The sequence below is a fragment of the Lutra lutra genome, chromosome 10, assembly GCF_902655055.1.
Source record: "Lutra lutra chromosome 10, mLutLut1.2, whole genome shotgun sequence".
Lineage (NCBI taxonomy): Eukaryota > Metazoa > Chordata > Mammalia > Carnivora > Mustelidae > Lutra > Lutra lutra.
Window position 1 is genome coordinate 102,766,029 of NC_062287.1, and position 12,784 is coordinate 102,778,812.

The window sequence follows — 12,784 nt, forward strand, 5'->3', positions numbered from 1 at the left end:
GCTGTTTGTCTTTAGGACAATTGCTTGATGTCTCTCTATGTCTATCCTTTAAAATGGGGATAATGGTAGCGGCCTCCTATGACTGGATAAAGGATAAAACTAGTTAGTATCTGTAAATATCCAGAGTACATTTGGGTCAGTGAAAGTAACGGTTGGCTTTAGAGATGGCCACCAGCAGCACTGGCATCACCTCTTGGGAAATGAACGTCACCGAGCCACTCGAGCCTTAGCGAGTCAGCATCTCCACCGAGGCAGCTGAGAAGTGTTTCGACAAGCTGACCATCATAAACTTCGATGATGCATCATACGCTTTGCGAAGACCTGGTCTGAGTTTCGGCGGTTTTTAAAGCCACCCAAATGAAAAGTTGGGACACGAATGGAAGGGGAATCACAAAGGGGCAGGCCGGTTAAAGTTACAAATAGGGAATCAAGACCCCCAAGAGGGGAGTGAACTTGCCCAAGGTCTCCCTGCAAGACACTGTTCCACTCTAAACTCCTCCAGTGCCCCACACCCCCAACTAGGTTTTAGGCAAACTATCCTGTTCCTAATCTGTGAAATGGGTGCAAAAGCCAACCTAACTCCAGCGGTGACTGCGAAGATCGCATGAGACTCAAATCAACTACAAAACACCGCCCGCTGGGAATAGGGGCTGAACTAAAGTGATCAACCACCCTCAGGCCCCAGAACCCTAAATGCAGCGGGTCCCTGGGTCCCCGCTGGGGGGATTTCCCTCGAAGAGGTCCTTGATAAATAAGACTCCCGCAAGTCACAGATGTTGGAGACTTAGGGAGAAGTTCAGGTCCCTGGGCCTCCGGCTTTGGCCTGAATGAGTGCAGTAGCCTCTGCGCGAGGCTGGTTCTTTTGCTGGGGGCTCCGAGTCCACTACACGGACCACAGGAGCTCTACTGCCTGCTTTGGGCCCTTTTGTCCGCTGGACACACGAAGGTACCAGCTCGGCAGCTGCCGCCAAGTCCCGCCCGGCACGATCCTCGCGCCACCGCCACCCGCAGGCCGAACGTTAGCCCCGCCGCTCCAGACGCGGGCGCACACTCCCACCCCGCGGACCCGTCGTGGAGTCCGCCGCGCCAGAGCGGAAATCACCTGCTCCTCCCACTCCGCTCGCCCAGCTCGGCGCCCGACGGCAGAGGCGCGGAGGCGGGAGGGCGGGAGAAGACTGCGCAATCGATCCCGTATCAGGATGCTGGCCCGGGGACACCGTGCGGACTGCGTGCGTGCGCGGGGCCGAGCCGCATCAACAGGCTGCTGGCGCGCGCCCGGGCTCTTTCCCGGAATCTTCCCTGCCCCGGGACTCACCAACTCGCGGAATGGGGTCCACTCCCAGCCTCTACCGCCCGCCCCCTCGGTGGCCAGACTCGGCCCATGGGTTCCCGAAGTGGCTGTGTTCCTGGCCAATGAGAGCAGACACCGCCCCCTCGCCGTCAGATGCCTGATCGAGAGCCGCGGAAAGCTCACTTCTACTTTCCCCGAGGAAGAGTTCCTGCAGGAAGCCGGCCCAGCCCCATCTTCTCAGCTCTTGCGAATCCCGGGACAGCGGTCACCGGCTGCGTGGGCACTCTCGACGCATCTGTGAGTGGTGCTTGGGTCCTCAGTCGGACGTGGAGTTCTTAGAGGGCGGTTGTGAAGAGCACTAGGCAAAGGACCTTGGTCCTGAGCCAAGAGGTTTTGGGGGTAAGGGATAAGCAGCCTCCCATTGTGGGAACCCCCTTTTCGCCCCCCCCCCCCCCCCCCCCCCGCCTCAAAGATCAAGACTTTTCCTCCTGGAAAGACACTTGGAGATCAGCTAGGAAGCTGTTTCAGCTACCCTGCTGTGTGCCTGGGCATCCGGACGGGAGAGAATGGGGGATGGGGCAGGTCCAACAGCGTGACAGCTGCCCAGAGTCACTGAATCATGATCTTTGAGGGTAGGGTCCGATATCTTCCTTTTTAACAAGCCCAGAGGGGTAATTCACAGAACTCTTCTCAGGCCTGTGTGAGCCTCAGAACTGTTAGGCTTTTCCTTTAGCTGGTTCTTCCCCTGGCTTCCAGTAGCTTCCTCACATGTGTGGACCGACCGATATTCAACTGAGATTTCAAGGGGTACCCACTTGTAGATCTCCGATTCTGTGTGTAGCTGTAGCTGTCTTCTCTCTGGTAGTCTGCCCCACAAACTCTAGCCACTGAGGCCTCCCATGATCCTGAACGTGTCTTCTCAACTCAAGGAAACTGCCCGTCTTGTTTCCCTTCCCTGAGATATGGTCTGGAAATATTCCCCAGGCGGAAAGCTAGATGTTCATAGGGATTACCTCATTTGATTTCTCTCTCTGAGGGATGGGAGATCACTGTTCTGCACTACCTGGAACCCAGTGTTTGAAAGTTGTTTCACGTACCCTGTTTTTCTTTTGTTCTTAGTCATTACAAGTGGGGGAGGAAATCCACTTCTTGTTTCTCTGACTTGGCCACCAACAGAAGTGAGTCATACTTCCTTAGAAGTCATCATGAACTCCATGAAGCCTGAAGAGAACAAGTCATTCACTGCTACAGAAAATGGCGGGAGTAGCAGACCTGAAGATTCAAAGGTATGTCTCCTTTTTTTTTTTAAGATTTTATCTATTTGACAGAGATCACAAGTAGGCAGAGAGAGAGGAAGGGAAGCAGGCTCCCTGCTGAGCAGAGAGACTGACTCGGGGCTCGATCCCAGGACCCCGAGATCGTGACCCGAGCCGAAGGCAGAGGCTTTAACCCACTGAGCCACCCAGGCGCCCTGGTATGTCTCCTTTTTAACAACTCAGCGTATTCTAACCATAGCACAGTATTAGGATCCTGGTAAAGGATAAGCAGATAAAGAATGGTGGTTAGAAGCCCTTCCTCTTTGTTGTGGAAAGTATATTTGGGAGATCACATCTATAAGTGCTTGTGCAAAACCAGATGATAGTATATGAATTAGCAGTGCAAAGTGTGCCTTTTTAGACAACCAGATGACTAAAAAACACTATAGACGCTTGATACCAGAAGGACAGATAGGCCAAAATAATACAGTTACTACGTATTGAGAAATTAGTGTGTACCTGAAATTATTCTCACAACTTCTTGTGGATTATCTCATTCAACATTTAATAAAACAATAGATATTGTCATCGTCCCTTTTTCAAAATTGAAGAAACTGAAACCCACCTTTCTTAAAGTTGCAAAAATGATGAACTTGATGGTGAGGATTTGAATTCAGGCAGTCAGACTTCAGAGTTGGTTTTTGGCCAACACAAAATATGCAAAATGATAATACTGACTCAAGATACAAACAAGTGTTTTGGAGTGCAGAGAGGAAAACGCCTCATTCACACTCAAGAAATTAAGGCAGTTTCATCTGAGAAAGATCTTACAGGATGAATAGAATTTCACCAGGGAAGTGTATCCAGCATGAGGGAATAGTTTGAGTCAAGTCATACACACATGAAGACATATCTGGGAGCAGTCTAGATAGACTTGATGATACGGAAGAATTCAAGAATGTGGTAACTAATAATGCTGGGAAGATAGTTTGGGGAAAGATTCCAGTAGGCTTTATTTTAATCAGAACTTCTTTCTCAGGAAAAAATCCTCTAATTGTGAAATAATGAAGCGGGTTCATTGAATTAGAATTAAATGAAATGTAAGATTAATTTCTTCTAATCACTAGCCACATTTCAGGTCCACAGTAGCCATGTGTTGGTAATGGCCACCATATTGGACAAACAGATGTAGAACATTTCCATCACTGAGGAAAGTTCCACGGGACAATGCTGCACCAGGTTCAGGACGTCTGTGGCCTTGCTATGCCAAGTGTGATCTACACACACCAGCAACACTGATCTTGCCTGAGAGCTTATGACACCTCTCTGATCTGCATTTTAACAAGACCCCAATCCCCAGATGATTCACAATTTCTCAAATTAAAATTTGAGAAACACTGATCTGAGATACCCTTATAGTTGGATACTCCTTATGGTGAAATATTTATTTAGCTTATATAGTATTGTTTCAAAAGGGGAAATTTTTAACCCTATGAGAAAAGAAAAGGGATTCATGGTCCCTGTGTCAGGAAAGTACAGAGAACTGGGCTGAGCTTTAATGCAACACCACGCGGTTGTTTCAAGGATCCATTTATGTTTCCCATCACTACGCTCTGCTTTTCATGCTGCCCTCTGGCTGGTTTTCTGCATGGTGACAACAGAATTTCGGTAATTTCAGAGTGCATACCTGTATTCGCTGCCATTTAGATAAGGAGTCCATCCTGGGACGCTGAGAAAAATTCCTTTGGCATGTAACTTTCTACCATTGCTCTACCAAACTATGTGGCTCAAGGAGACACTTGAGCAAGCAAGGCCTGTCTCCGAGCTGGCATGAATTCATTTCTGTAGACATTTATAGTTGTGGCAAAATGGCAGAGCTGTGCAGTGGATTTTTTTTAAAGATTTTATTTATTTATTTGACAGACAGAGATCACAAGTAGGCAGAGAGGCAGGCAGAGAGAGAGAGATGAGGAAGCAGGCTCCCCGCTGAGCTGAGAGCCTGATGTGGGGCTCGATTCCAGGACCCTGGGATCATGACCTGAGCCGAAGGCAGAGGCTTAACCGACTGAGCCACCCAGGTGCCCCTGTGCAGTGGATTTTTGGAAAAGAGCAGCAGTATCCTTTAAGTCCTTACACTCCATGCTTAAGGATTTGGGTTTCGTTCTGTATGTCAAGAAGTGTGTACAGGTTTTATCCTTGAATTTTTAAAGAGGAGGTTTTAACTTAAAATTTTGGCTAAATTATTCATCTTGAAATTCCTATGGCTACACTGTTTAGTATGATAGCCACTAGCCTACATGTGGCTATTTAAATTTAACTTCAACTTAATTAAAGTTAAGTAATGAAAATATGTAATATATAAAATACATAATTCATACCCTCACTCACAGTGAGTGCACCTCACCTGAGTCTGACATCCTGGGTAGGGTAGATATGTTGGGCATCTCCATCAGTTACCCAAGAATAAATATAAGAAATGACTTATAGATCTTTCTGGATAAAAATTATAAGATTTATTGGAAGACAATGAAAAGAGATCTAAATTGATGTTGAACTATAAGATACTTAGGAATAGGAAAGCTCAACATACTTAAGATGTCAGTTCATCTTAAATTCACATATTGATTTAATATAATCTCAATTAGGAGTGTGACAGTGTATTTTTGAGGTACTTAATAAGATGACTAAAAGTTAATGGAAGAACAAAGATCCAATAGCCATTTATGAGTATAAAGAGTAAAGTGAGGAGAATGTTCCTATTAGATATGAATGCTTATTATAAGGTTGTACTAATTAAGAGAGTATTTGGCCAGACGTAGAAAACTGTAGCATTGGCACAGAGCAGAGAGCATGGAGACAAACCATAAAATATATGAAAATGTCTTTGTATTAGTTTATCAGGTTTGCTGTAACACAGTACCACAAACTGGGTTCCTTAAACATCAGACATTTATTGTCTCATGATTCTTGAGGTTCAGAGCCCAAGGTCAAGGTGTCAGTATGCTTGTCAGCTTCTGTGAGCTCTGAGGGAATGATCAGAGACCTCTCTCCTTGGCTTGTGGGTGGCCATCTTTCTCATGTGCTTCTTCATATGGTCTTTCTTTTACGTCTGTCTCTCTGTCCTAGTTTCTCCTCTTTCTAAGGACATGAGTCAGATTAGAGTAGGGACCCACCTTACTCTAGTATGAACTCATCTAAACTAACTACAAAAACCCTGTCACATCCTGAGGTAATGGGGATTAGGAATTCCACATATGAACTTTAGGGCGGGGGGTGCAGAGTTCAGCCTATACTCTCATATGGTAAAACTGGCAGTTATGATCAGTGGAGAAAGGGTGAATGATTCAATATTAGTGCTGGGAAAATTATTTATCTCTGAAGCAAAAATTTTTAAAAGACTGAAACCTCCGTCAGGCCATATACAAAAAAAAAGAATATACAAAATATTGTAAATATGTATTTACATATTTATATATGTATACATATGTATATATACATATATACATGTATATACAAAATATTGTAAATACGTAAAAAGAATATACAAAATACACAAAAAAAGGAAGTTGAGATGAAAAACTAGACTAGAAAAAGCAAGCCTTTACACTTTTTAGAAAAAAAAAATAGATTAATTCCATGAAAGTTAATCTTATGACATAGAATGATTAATAAACTTGACAACAGAAAACTAAGGCTTTCTTATCTTGAATGATGCCTAATGAGAATGAAAAAGCAAGCCAAATACTCAGAGTATATGTTTAAGATATATAATAAGTAAACAAGTTGTATCTGGAGTATAGAAAGGATTTTTGAAAGTCAAAAGGAAAATAAATAGTCCAATAGAAAAATGGGCAAGAGATGTGAACAGGCAGAAGCACGAAAAGAGGTTTAACTCCCATTAGTAATTAAACTAATTAATTAAGATGCCATTTCACATCTACAAGTTGGCAAACATCGACAGTTGGGCAGTACAGTCTTTTGACGAGGATGCAGATGTAAGGAGATTCTTACTACCCACTGGGGGAAATGCAAGGTGGTACAACTATTCTGTAAATAATACGGTGGTATTTAATAAAGGGAAGTATTCAGAGATCCTAAATTGGAGGAGTCTCACTCCTACCCCCGAGTGACATTCTTGCACATGTGTACCAGGCAACATTCAAGGATATTCACAGCAGAATGGAACCACTGTTTTTAGTAGAAAAGAACCTGGAAATGACCTAAATGTGCATACACGGTTAATTGTTTCAATGCATTCTATTTAACTGTAGAAGTGAATGTGGGAGGGCACCTGGGTGGCTCAGTCAGTTAAGCAGCTGCCTTCGGCTCAGGCCATGATCCCAGGGTCCTGGGATGGAGTCCTGCATCCGGCTCCCAGCTCTGCCGAGAGCGTGCTTCTCCCGCCCCTCTGCCTGCTGCTCTGCCTACTTGTGCTCTTTATTTCTCTGTCAAATAAATGAATAAAATCTTTAAAAAAAAAAAAAAGAAGTGGATGTAAGACTCCATCAGTTAGAATTAGTCTCAGAAAAGTAGTGAAAGAAATCGTAAAACAAACTTAATAGTACGTCTTTCCATAAAATTGAAACAAGGCACAACCATACAGTGTGGTACTTCTATTTTAACAATATATATTTATGTACCTAAAGAAATGTAAACAAATTATCAGTTTAAAACAAATTAAGGGGGTGCCTGGGTGGCTCAGTGGCTTAGGCTTCTGCCTTTGGCTCAAGTCATGATCCCAGGGTCCTGGAATCGAGCCCCACATCAAGCTCCCTGCTTAGTGGGGAGTCTGTTTCTCCCTCTGGCTCTGCTATTCCCCCTGCTTGTACTCTTTCTCTCTATCTCTCTGTTAGATAAATAAATAAAACAAATTCAGGATGAGTGTCTTTAAGAATGAGAGAGATATATAAGGTAAAAGAGGAGCTTCTTATAAATTGTAATATGCTATTTCTTAATCTGGGACGTAGATACAGAGATGTTTGTCAGGAGATGTCCTATACTGCTTTTGCACGTAACATATATTGCAAATTTTTCTAAATAGTATATAAGAGTTAAAATAAAGGAAGAAGCTGAGTGTGCTTCACAGAGTGCTAGCCTGGGTGGTTGAGTGGATGGTGACCCTGTTAACAGACTCAGGAAACCCAGCAAGAAGAGAAGGATCGGGAGTAAGGTTTATGGCTTCAGTTTGGAAAGTCTTGAGGGTGAAATGCCTCTGATGTATCAGGGGTAGATGTCAAGGACCAAACGCCGTATTAATATCTGAAATTCAAATGAGAGGACATTGCTGCAGATACAGATTTGGAAAGTAAGTAGTAGCTGAAAATGGGAAGGAAAAGAAAGCAACATGAGAGGAAGAAACTCACTGTGCCTGAAACCAGAGCTCATTCAGCAGCACTGACCTCCCAGATAAACCGAGCCCCTCCATCCCTCCTGACCTCACTGTCTTCAGCTTTAGTCCAAGGTTCATATAGAGTAGGTCCAAGCCTTGAGAGTCCATAAGAATTCCCATCCAAGTTCTACCAAATCCTGTGATGTCATGTTTTTCACTTATATCCTTGGTTTTCATTCCTGTTGCCATCAGATTATCAACGCTTTTTCCCAGACTATTGCCAACGGGTTCTGTGTGTGTATGTTTTTGAATACATATATTTATTTGAATATGACCATGTGTATTTTCTTGTATATCTATCCCATCCTGGGATTTATCAGTCATTTTAGTATATCATGTATCTCCTTAGTGCTGTTTAAAGAAATACAGAGTAGAACTAAACAGATATTTGTTGGGAATTTTTGAAAGGTGATGTTTCAACTGTCCAAGAGGTGCATTAAATAACTCCATCTTTACTATTAAGTAATGCAGATTTTAAAAACAGTCAAATTAAATGGCATTTCATCTATCAATTGGCAGACATCTAAGATAATAGTACTGAAATCCTTTGGAGGAGTCAGCCATATGGTCGGTCTTTTGGGGCAGCAAGTGGAGAAGGAGCAGGAGGAATTGATACAATTTCCTTGGAAAGCAGTTTGGCAGCATAGATGTTGTGAAGTACGTTGTAACCTTAGTCTCAGTATTTCTACAGCTGGGAAACTGGCCTAGGGAAATACTCTGTTTCTGACATTCCGACAAAATGTTTTATGTATAGAAATGTTTGTCATATTTAGAGTAGTAAAAACTGGGGAACAGTCTTAAGTATCCAGCAATAGAAGAATGAATTAGAAATTACTGTACAGTGACATATCCTGTGGCCCCTCAAATTGTTTCAGAGGTTATTTAATGGCATATAATGTCATTAAATACAAATATATTTCATGACATGTCAGTGGCAGGTTGCTTAGTAAAGAGGAAGTTCATGCAGCACAGCACAATTTAAAGAACATAAGATTTCTGTGTGCTTGTAAAATCATAGAAACAAATAAAAGAATATGTAGAATGGTTATCTCTGATGATAGAGTAATGATTGGTATTTTTTCTCCATTATTCATTATCCATGTTATTATCCACTTCTTCTTCACAGTATGTATTAGTTTTATAAGTAGAAAAACATGAGACATTATTATTAAAGGTGGTTTTTACTAAGTTCTTGGTCTTTCCTTTTTTAAGGATACGGTCTTGACGCAGACGCGTCTTGGCCCACCTGCCGCTCACTCTCTCTCTGATAGTAAAGAATGTAGCAGTCTCGTTAAGCTAAAAAGTGAAGTCAAGCATGAAGCATCTGTGGAAATTCAGAATCCAGACCTGAACACCCATAAAAAATGTTTTTTTACTTTTTCGTTGAATAAACCCTCCGGGAAATCAGACTTTAGTGTGTTTACAGCACATGGTAAACTCACAGAGAATATCTACTCAGCCCTGAAAGCAAATGGCAATTTCAGTAAAAGGATGGAGAAGCATCTTAATAAGAACATCTTTGTTTATGAAAAGAATACAATAGGTGGATATGTAAATTTAGGAATGCCTCTCAAGTGCCTACCTGAAAATGCCCATTTTAATATAACACCTGGTCCAAAAAAGAGTGACCTGGAAGATGACCAGATACTACGCCAGTGTGAAAATCCGAACATGGAATGCGTTCTTTTTCATGTGGTTTCTGCTGGAAGGAATGTAAAGAAGATTCTCAGGATCAAGGAAGTTTACGAAAAAGGAAGTACACTTTGTATCTATGCCTTAAAGGGTGAGACTATCAAAGAAGCTCTAATCAAGGATGGCCGATTTCGTTGTGACCTTGACGAATTTGAATGGGAAGTAAGGGAAGGTCATCAGAAAATTCATGGAAAAGAGTCCCTGGTGGATGAAGTATCTGGAAAAACCTTAGAAATGGACATTTTTAAGAAACGTGTCAGTAAAGGTGCCCCTAAAATAATTAAACAGAATGAAAATGCCAATGATGAAACCAGTCCCTGGAATCAGATACAGTCTGAGATCAAAGAACATGAACCAGAGACAGATGGGGAGACTGAAGATGTAGAGGCCAACAGAGAAAAAATCGTCCTACCTCAGAATCTAGCATATGATATTGCAGGTAAAAAACGACGCACAATTTCTAGAATTAAGAATTATTATAGTAATAGTCTCAACAGAAGATACTGGAAGAATAACTCAAGACATAGGCAAAGGCCCCATGTGGTTATGCAGCATGTTATTAAGCAAGCTATCCCAAGGACAGCAACTGACCTCTGGCTAAAGAATTGCCAATCGTTCGACAAAAGTATAATGGATCAATACCCAAATTTGAAGGAGGAAGCACTTCGTATGAGAAAGTATTTTAAGGATGAACAGAGGAGAACCAAACTGACAAGCTTTCAACAGTTCAACGTATATAAAAAGTATTTTGGAAAAGTGACTGAAAATTCTATTTCAGTTGCAACCTGTGAAGATCTTCTCCATCTTAGTAAGTCAGTTGGGTTCATGACATGGGACAATAATGGAATCACAGGGAATGCTACTTGCTTTGTCTTCAATCATAATTATATTTTCACCTGTCGGCATGTAATACATTTTATGGTGGGAAAAGGCACAGATCCAAGGTTTTGGCCAGATATAATAAGCAAATGTGCAAAGGTATCTTTTAATTATAAAAGGTTCTGCCCTAACAATGTTGATTGGTATAACATTGAGCCATGGTTTGAAGTGTCTGATGGACCTCTAGATTATGCCATTTTAAAGCTAAGCAAAAATGGAAATGGATTTCCTCCAGGCCTGTTTGGACGAATTTTCTCTCCACCGCCTAGTGGTTTGATTTATATAATTGGTCACCCAGAAGGCCAGGTCAAGAAAATAGATGGCTGTGCTGTGGTTCCTGTAAATCAGCGGTTAGAGAGGTACCCAGAACAGCATCGAGATGAGGTGGTAGGACCCCATGCTGCCACTTACAATGCTTTCTCTATGTTCACCCAAAGAAGTTTTCTACCAGAAGTCTGTAACACTGACACACTTAGCTATGATACCTGTTTTTCCAGTGGGTCCTCTGGCTCCCCAGTGTTTAATACATCTGGTGAATTAGTTGCTATGCACACTGTTGGGCATTTTTATGCTCATGGAGGTAAAGAACATGCCATTATTGAATTTGGCTATTCTATGTATTCAATTCTTTGTGATGTTAAACAGAAGAATGAGAGGTTGTATAAATTCTTAATCGAAGAGAACAACGAGAACCATAATGAAAATGGTAACAAACAAGAGTTGTTTCAGTCTCATCAGACTGTACCCATGGAACACTAGGAAAAAAAATGTTTTATTCAAGAAAATATGCCAATAGCTTAGAGTATTGGGGGCTGTTTCCTTAAAGTGTAATGAATATTCTTTTTATTTTTATTTTTTTAAAATTTGTCAGAGAGAGCACAAGCAGGGGAGTTGGAGGCAGAAAAAGAAGCAGGCTCCCTGCTGAGCAAGTGTCATGTATACCCTGATGTGTATTGTTAACCCGAGCAGCATTGCTAACAATAGCCAAACTACAGTAAAAGCCCAGGTGTACATCAGCTGATGAATGGAAGATGTGGGGGCACCTGGGTGGCTCAGTTGGTTAAGCAACTGCCTTCTGCTCAGGTCATGATCTCCAAGTTCCAGGATCGTGTCCGACATCTGGCTCCCAGCTCCATGGGGAGTCTGCTCCTCCCTCTGGTCTTCTCTTCCCTCAAGCTCTCTCTCATTGTCTCTCTCTCAAATAAATAAATAAAATCTTTAAAAAAAAAAAGAAATGGAAAATGTGGTATATATTTGCAGTGGAATATTACTCAGCCATCAAAATGATGAAATCTTGTCATTTGTAACAATGTGGATGGAGCTAAAGTGTATTATGCTAAGCAAAGTAAGTCTGAGAACGACAAATACCATGATTTTATTCATGTGGAATTTAAGAAACAAAGCAGATGGACGTATGGGGAAGGGGGAAAAATAAGAAGAGAGAGGGAAACAAACCATAAGAATAAACTGAGGGTTGATGGAGGGAGATGGGTGGGGGATGGGCTAAATGGGTGATGAATATTGAGGAGGGCACTTGTCTTGTTGAGCACTGGGTGCTGTATGTATGTGATGAATCACTAGACTTTACTGAAATTAATAGCACACTATATGTTAACTAGAATTTAAATAGAAATTTGAAGAAAATAAATAATATCTCTAATTTGCAGCTAAGATTGTAAATCAGATTCTTTAAAATAGATGCACTTGCCTCTTATTGGGAGATAGAAATAAGATGGAGACCATCTTTTCTCTTCTGGCAAACAATGTCGTAGAGAAATGAGTGTCTAGAGAGAGTAGTGTTGGCCACCATTAAGTGTCAGTGTCTAGTCCTCAGCTTCATGTGTTTTGAAGAGTGATTGCAAGCAGTAGCAGCAGCTAAAATATCCATATTGCGGTGTCTGGTCATTTACTTTGATAGTGTGGAGAGGCATTTTTAACAGCTTCCTCATCCACCTTCCTGATCCCTGGTTTCCAACTAAGAGGGTGAATTCTTGAACTCCATTCCAGCGCTGGCCCTTTGAATCCCTCCCACTGCTTTTGTCATTCTAAAGATGTTCTAAGGATAGCTGGGGGGCTCATTGGTATAAGCATCCAACTCTTAGTTTCATTGGCTCCAGTCATGATCTCATGGGTTAGGGGATTGAGCCCTGTGCCAGGTTCTGTGCTCAGCTTGAAACATTCTCTCCCTCTGTCCCTCCCTGCCCTCACAAATAAATACATCTTTTAAAAGTGTTCTAGCAATTAATCCCTTCAGTTGAAACTGTTTTACCCGCACAG

The 12,784-nt window shown here is 42.1% G+C and overlaps 1 protein-coding gene across 1 annotated transcript; it reads left to right on the forward strand.

Annotated features, from left to right (window-relative positions):
- The first annotated feature begins 1,456 nt into the window (after positions 1-1,456).
- Positions 1,457-11,364, forward strand: FAM111B (FAM111 trypsin like peptidase B). Its single transcript, XM_047693092.1, has 3 exons — positions 1,457-1,588; positions 2,411-2,577; positions 9,149-11,364. The coding sequence occupies exons 2-3, from the start codon at positions 2,497-2,499 to the stop codon at positions 11,264-11,266; spliced, it is 2,199 nt and encodes a 732-aa protein (XP_047549048.1). The 5' UTR covers positions 1,457-1,588; positions 2,411-2,496; the 3' UTR covers positions 11,267-11,364.
- The last annotated feature ends 1,420 nt before the right edge of the window (positions 11,365-12,784 follow it).

What these genes read in the sequence shown, in the direction of transcription:
- FAM111B (XM_047693092.1), top strand. Translation starts at nt 2,497, where the DNA reads ATGAACTCCATGAAGCCTGAAGAGAACAAGTCATTCACTGCTACAGAA. An exon ending in GCAGACCTGAAGATTCAAAG is followed by an intron (nt 2,578 to 9,148) that starts GTATGTCTCCTT and finishes TCCTTTTTTAAG; the next exon opens with GATACGGTCTTGACGCAGAC.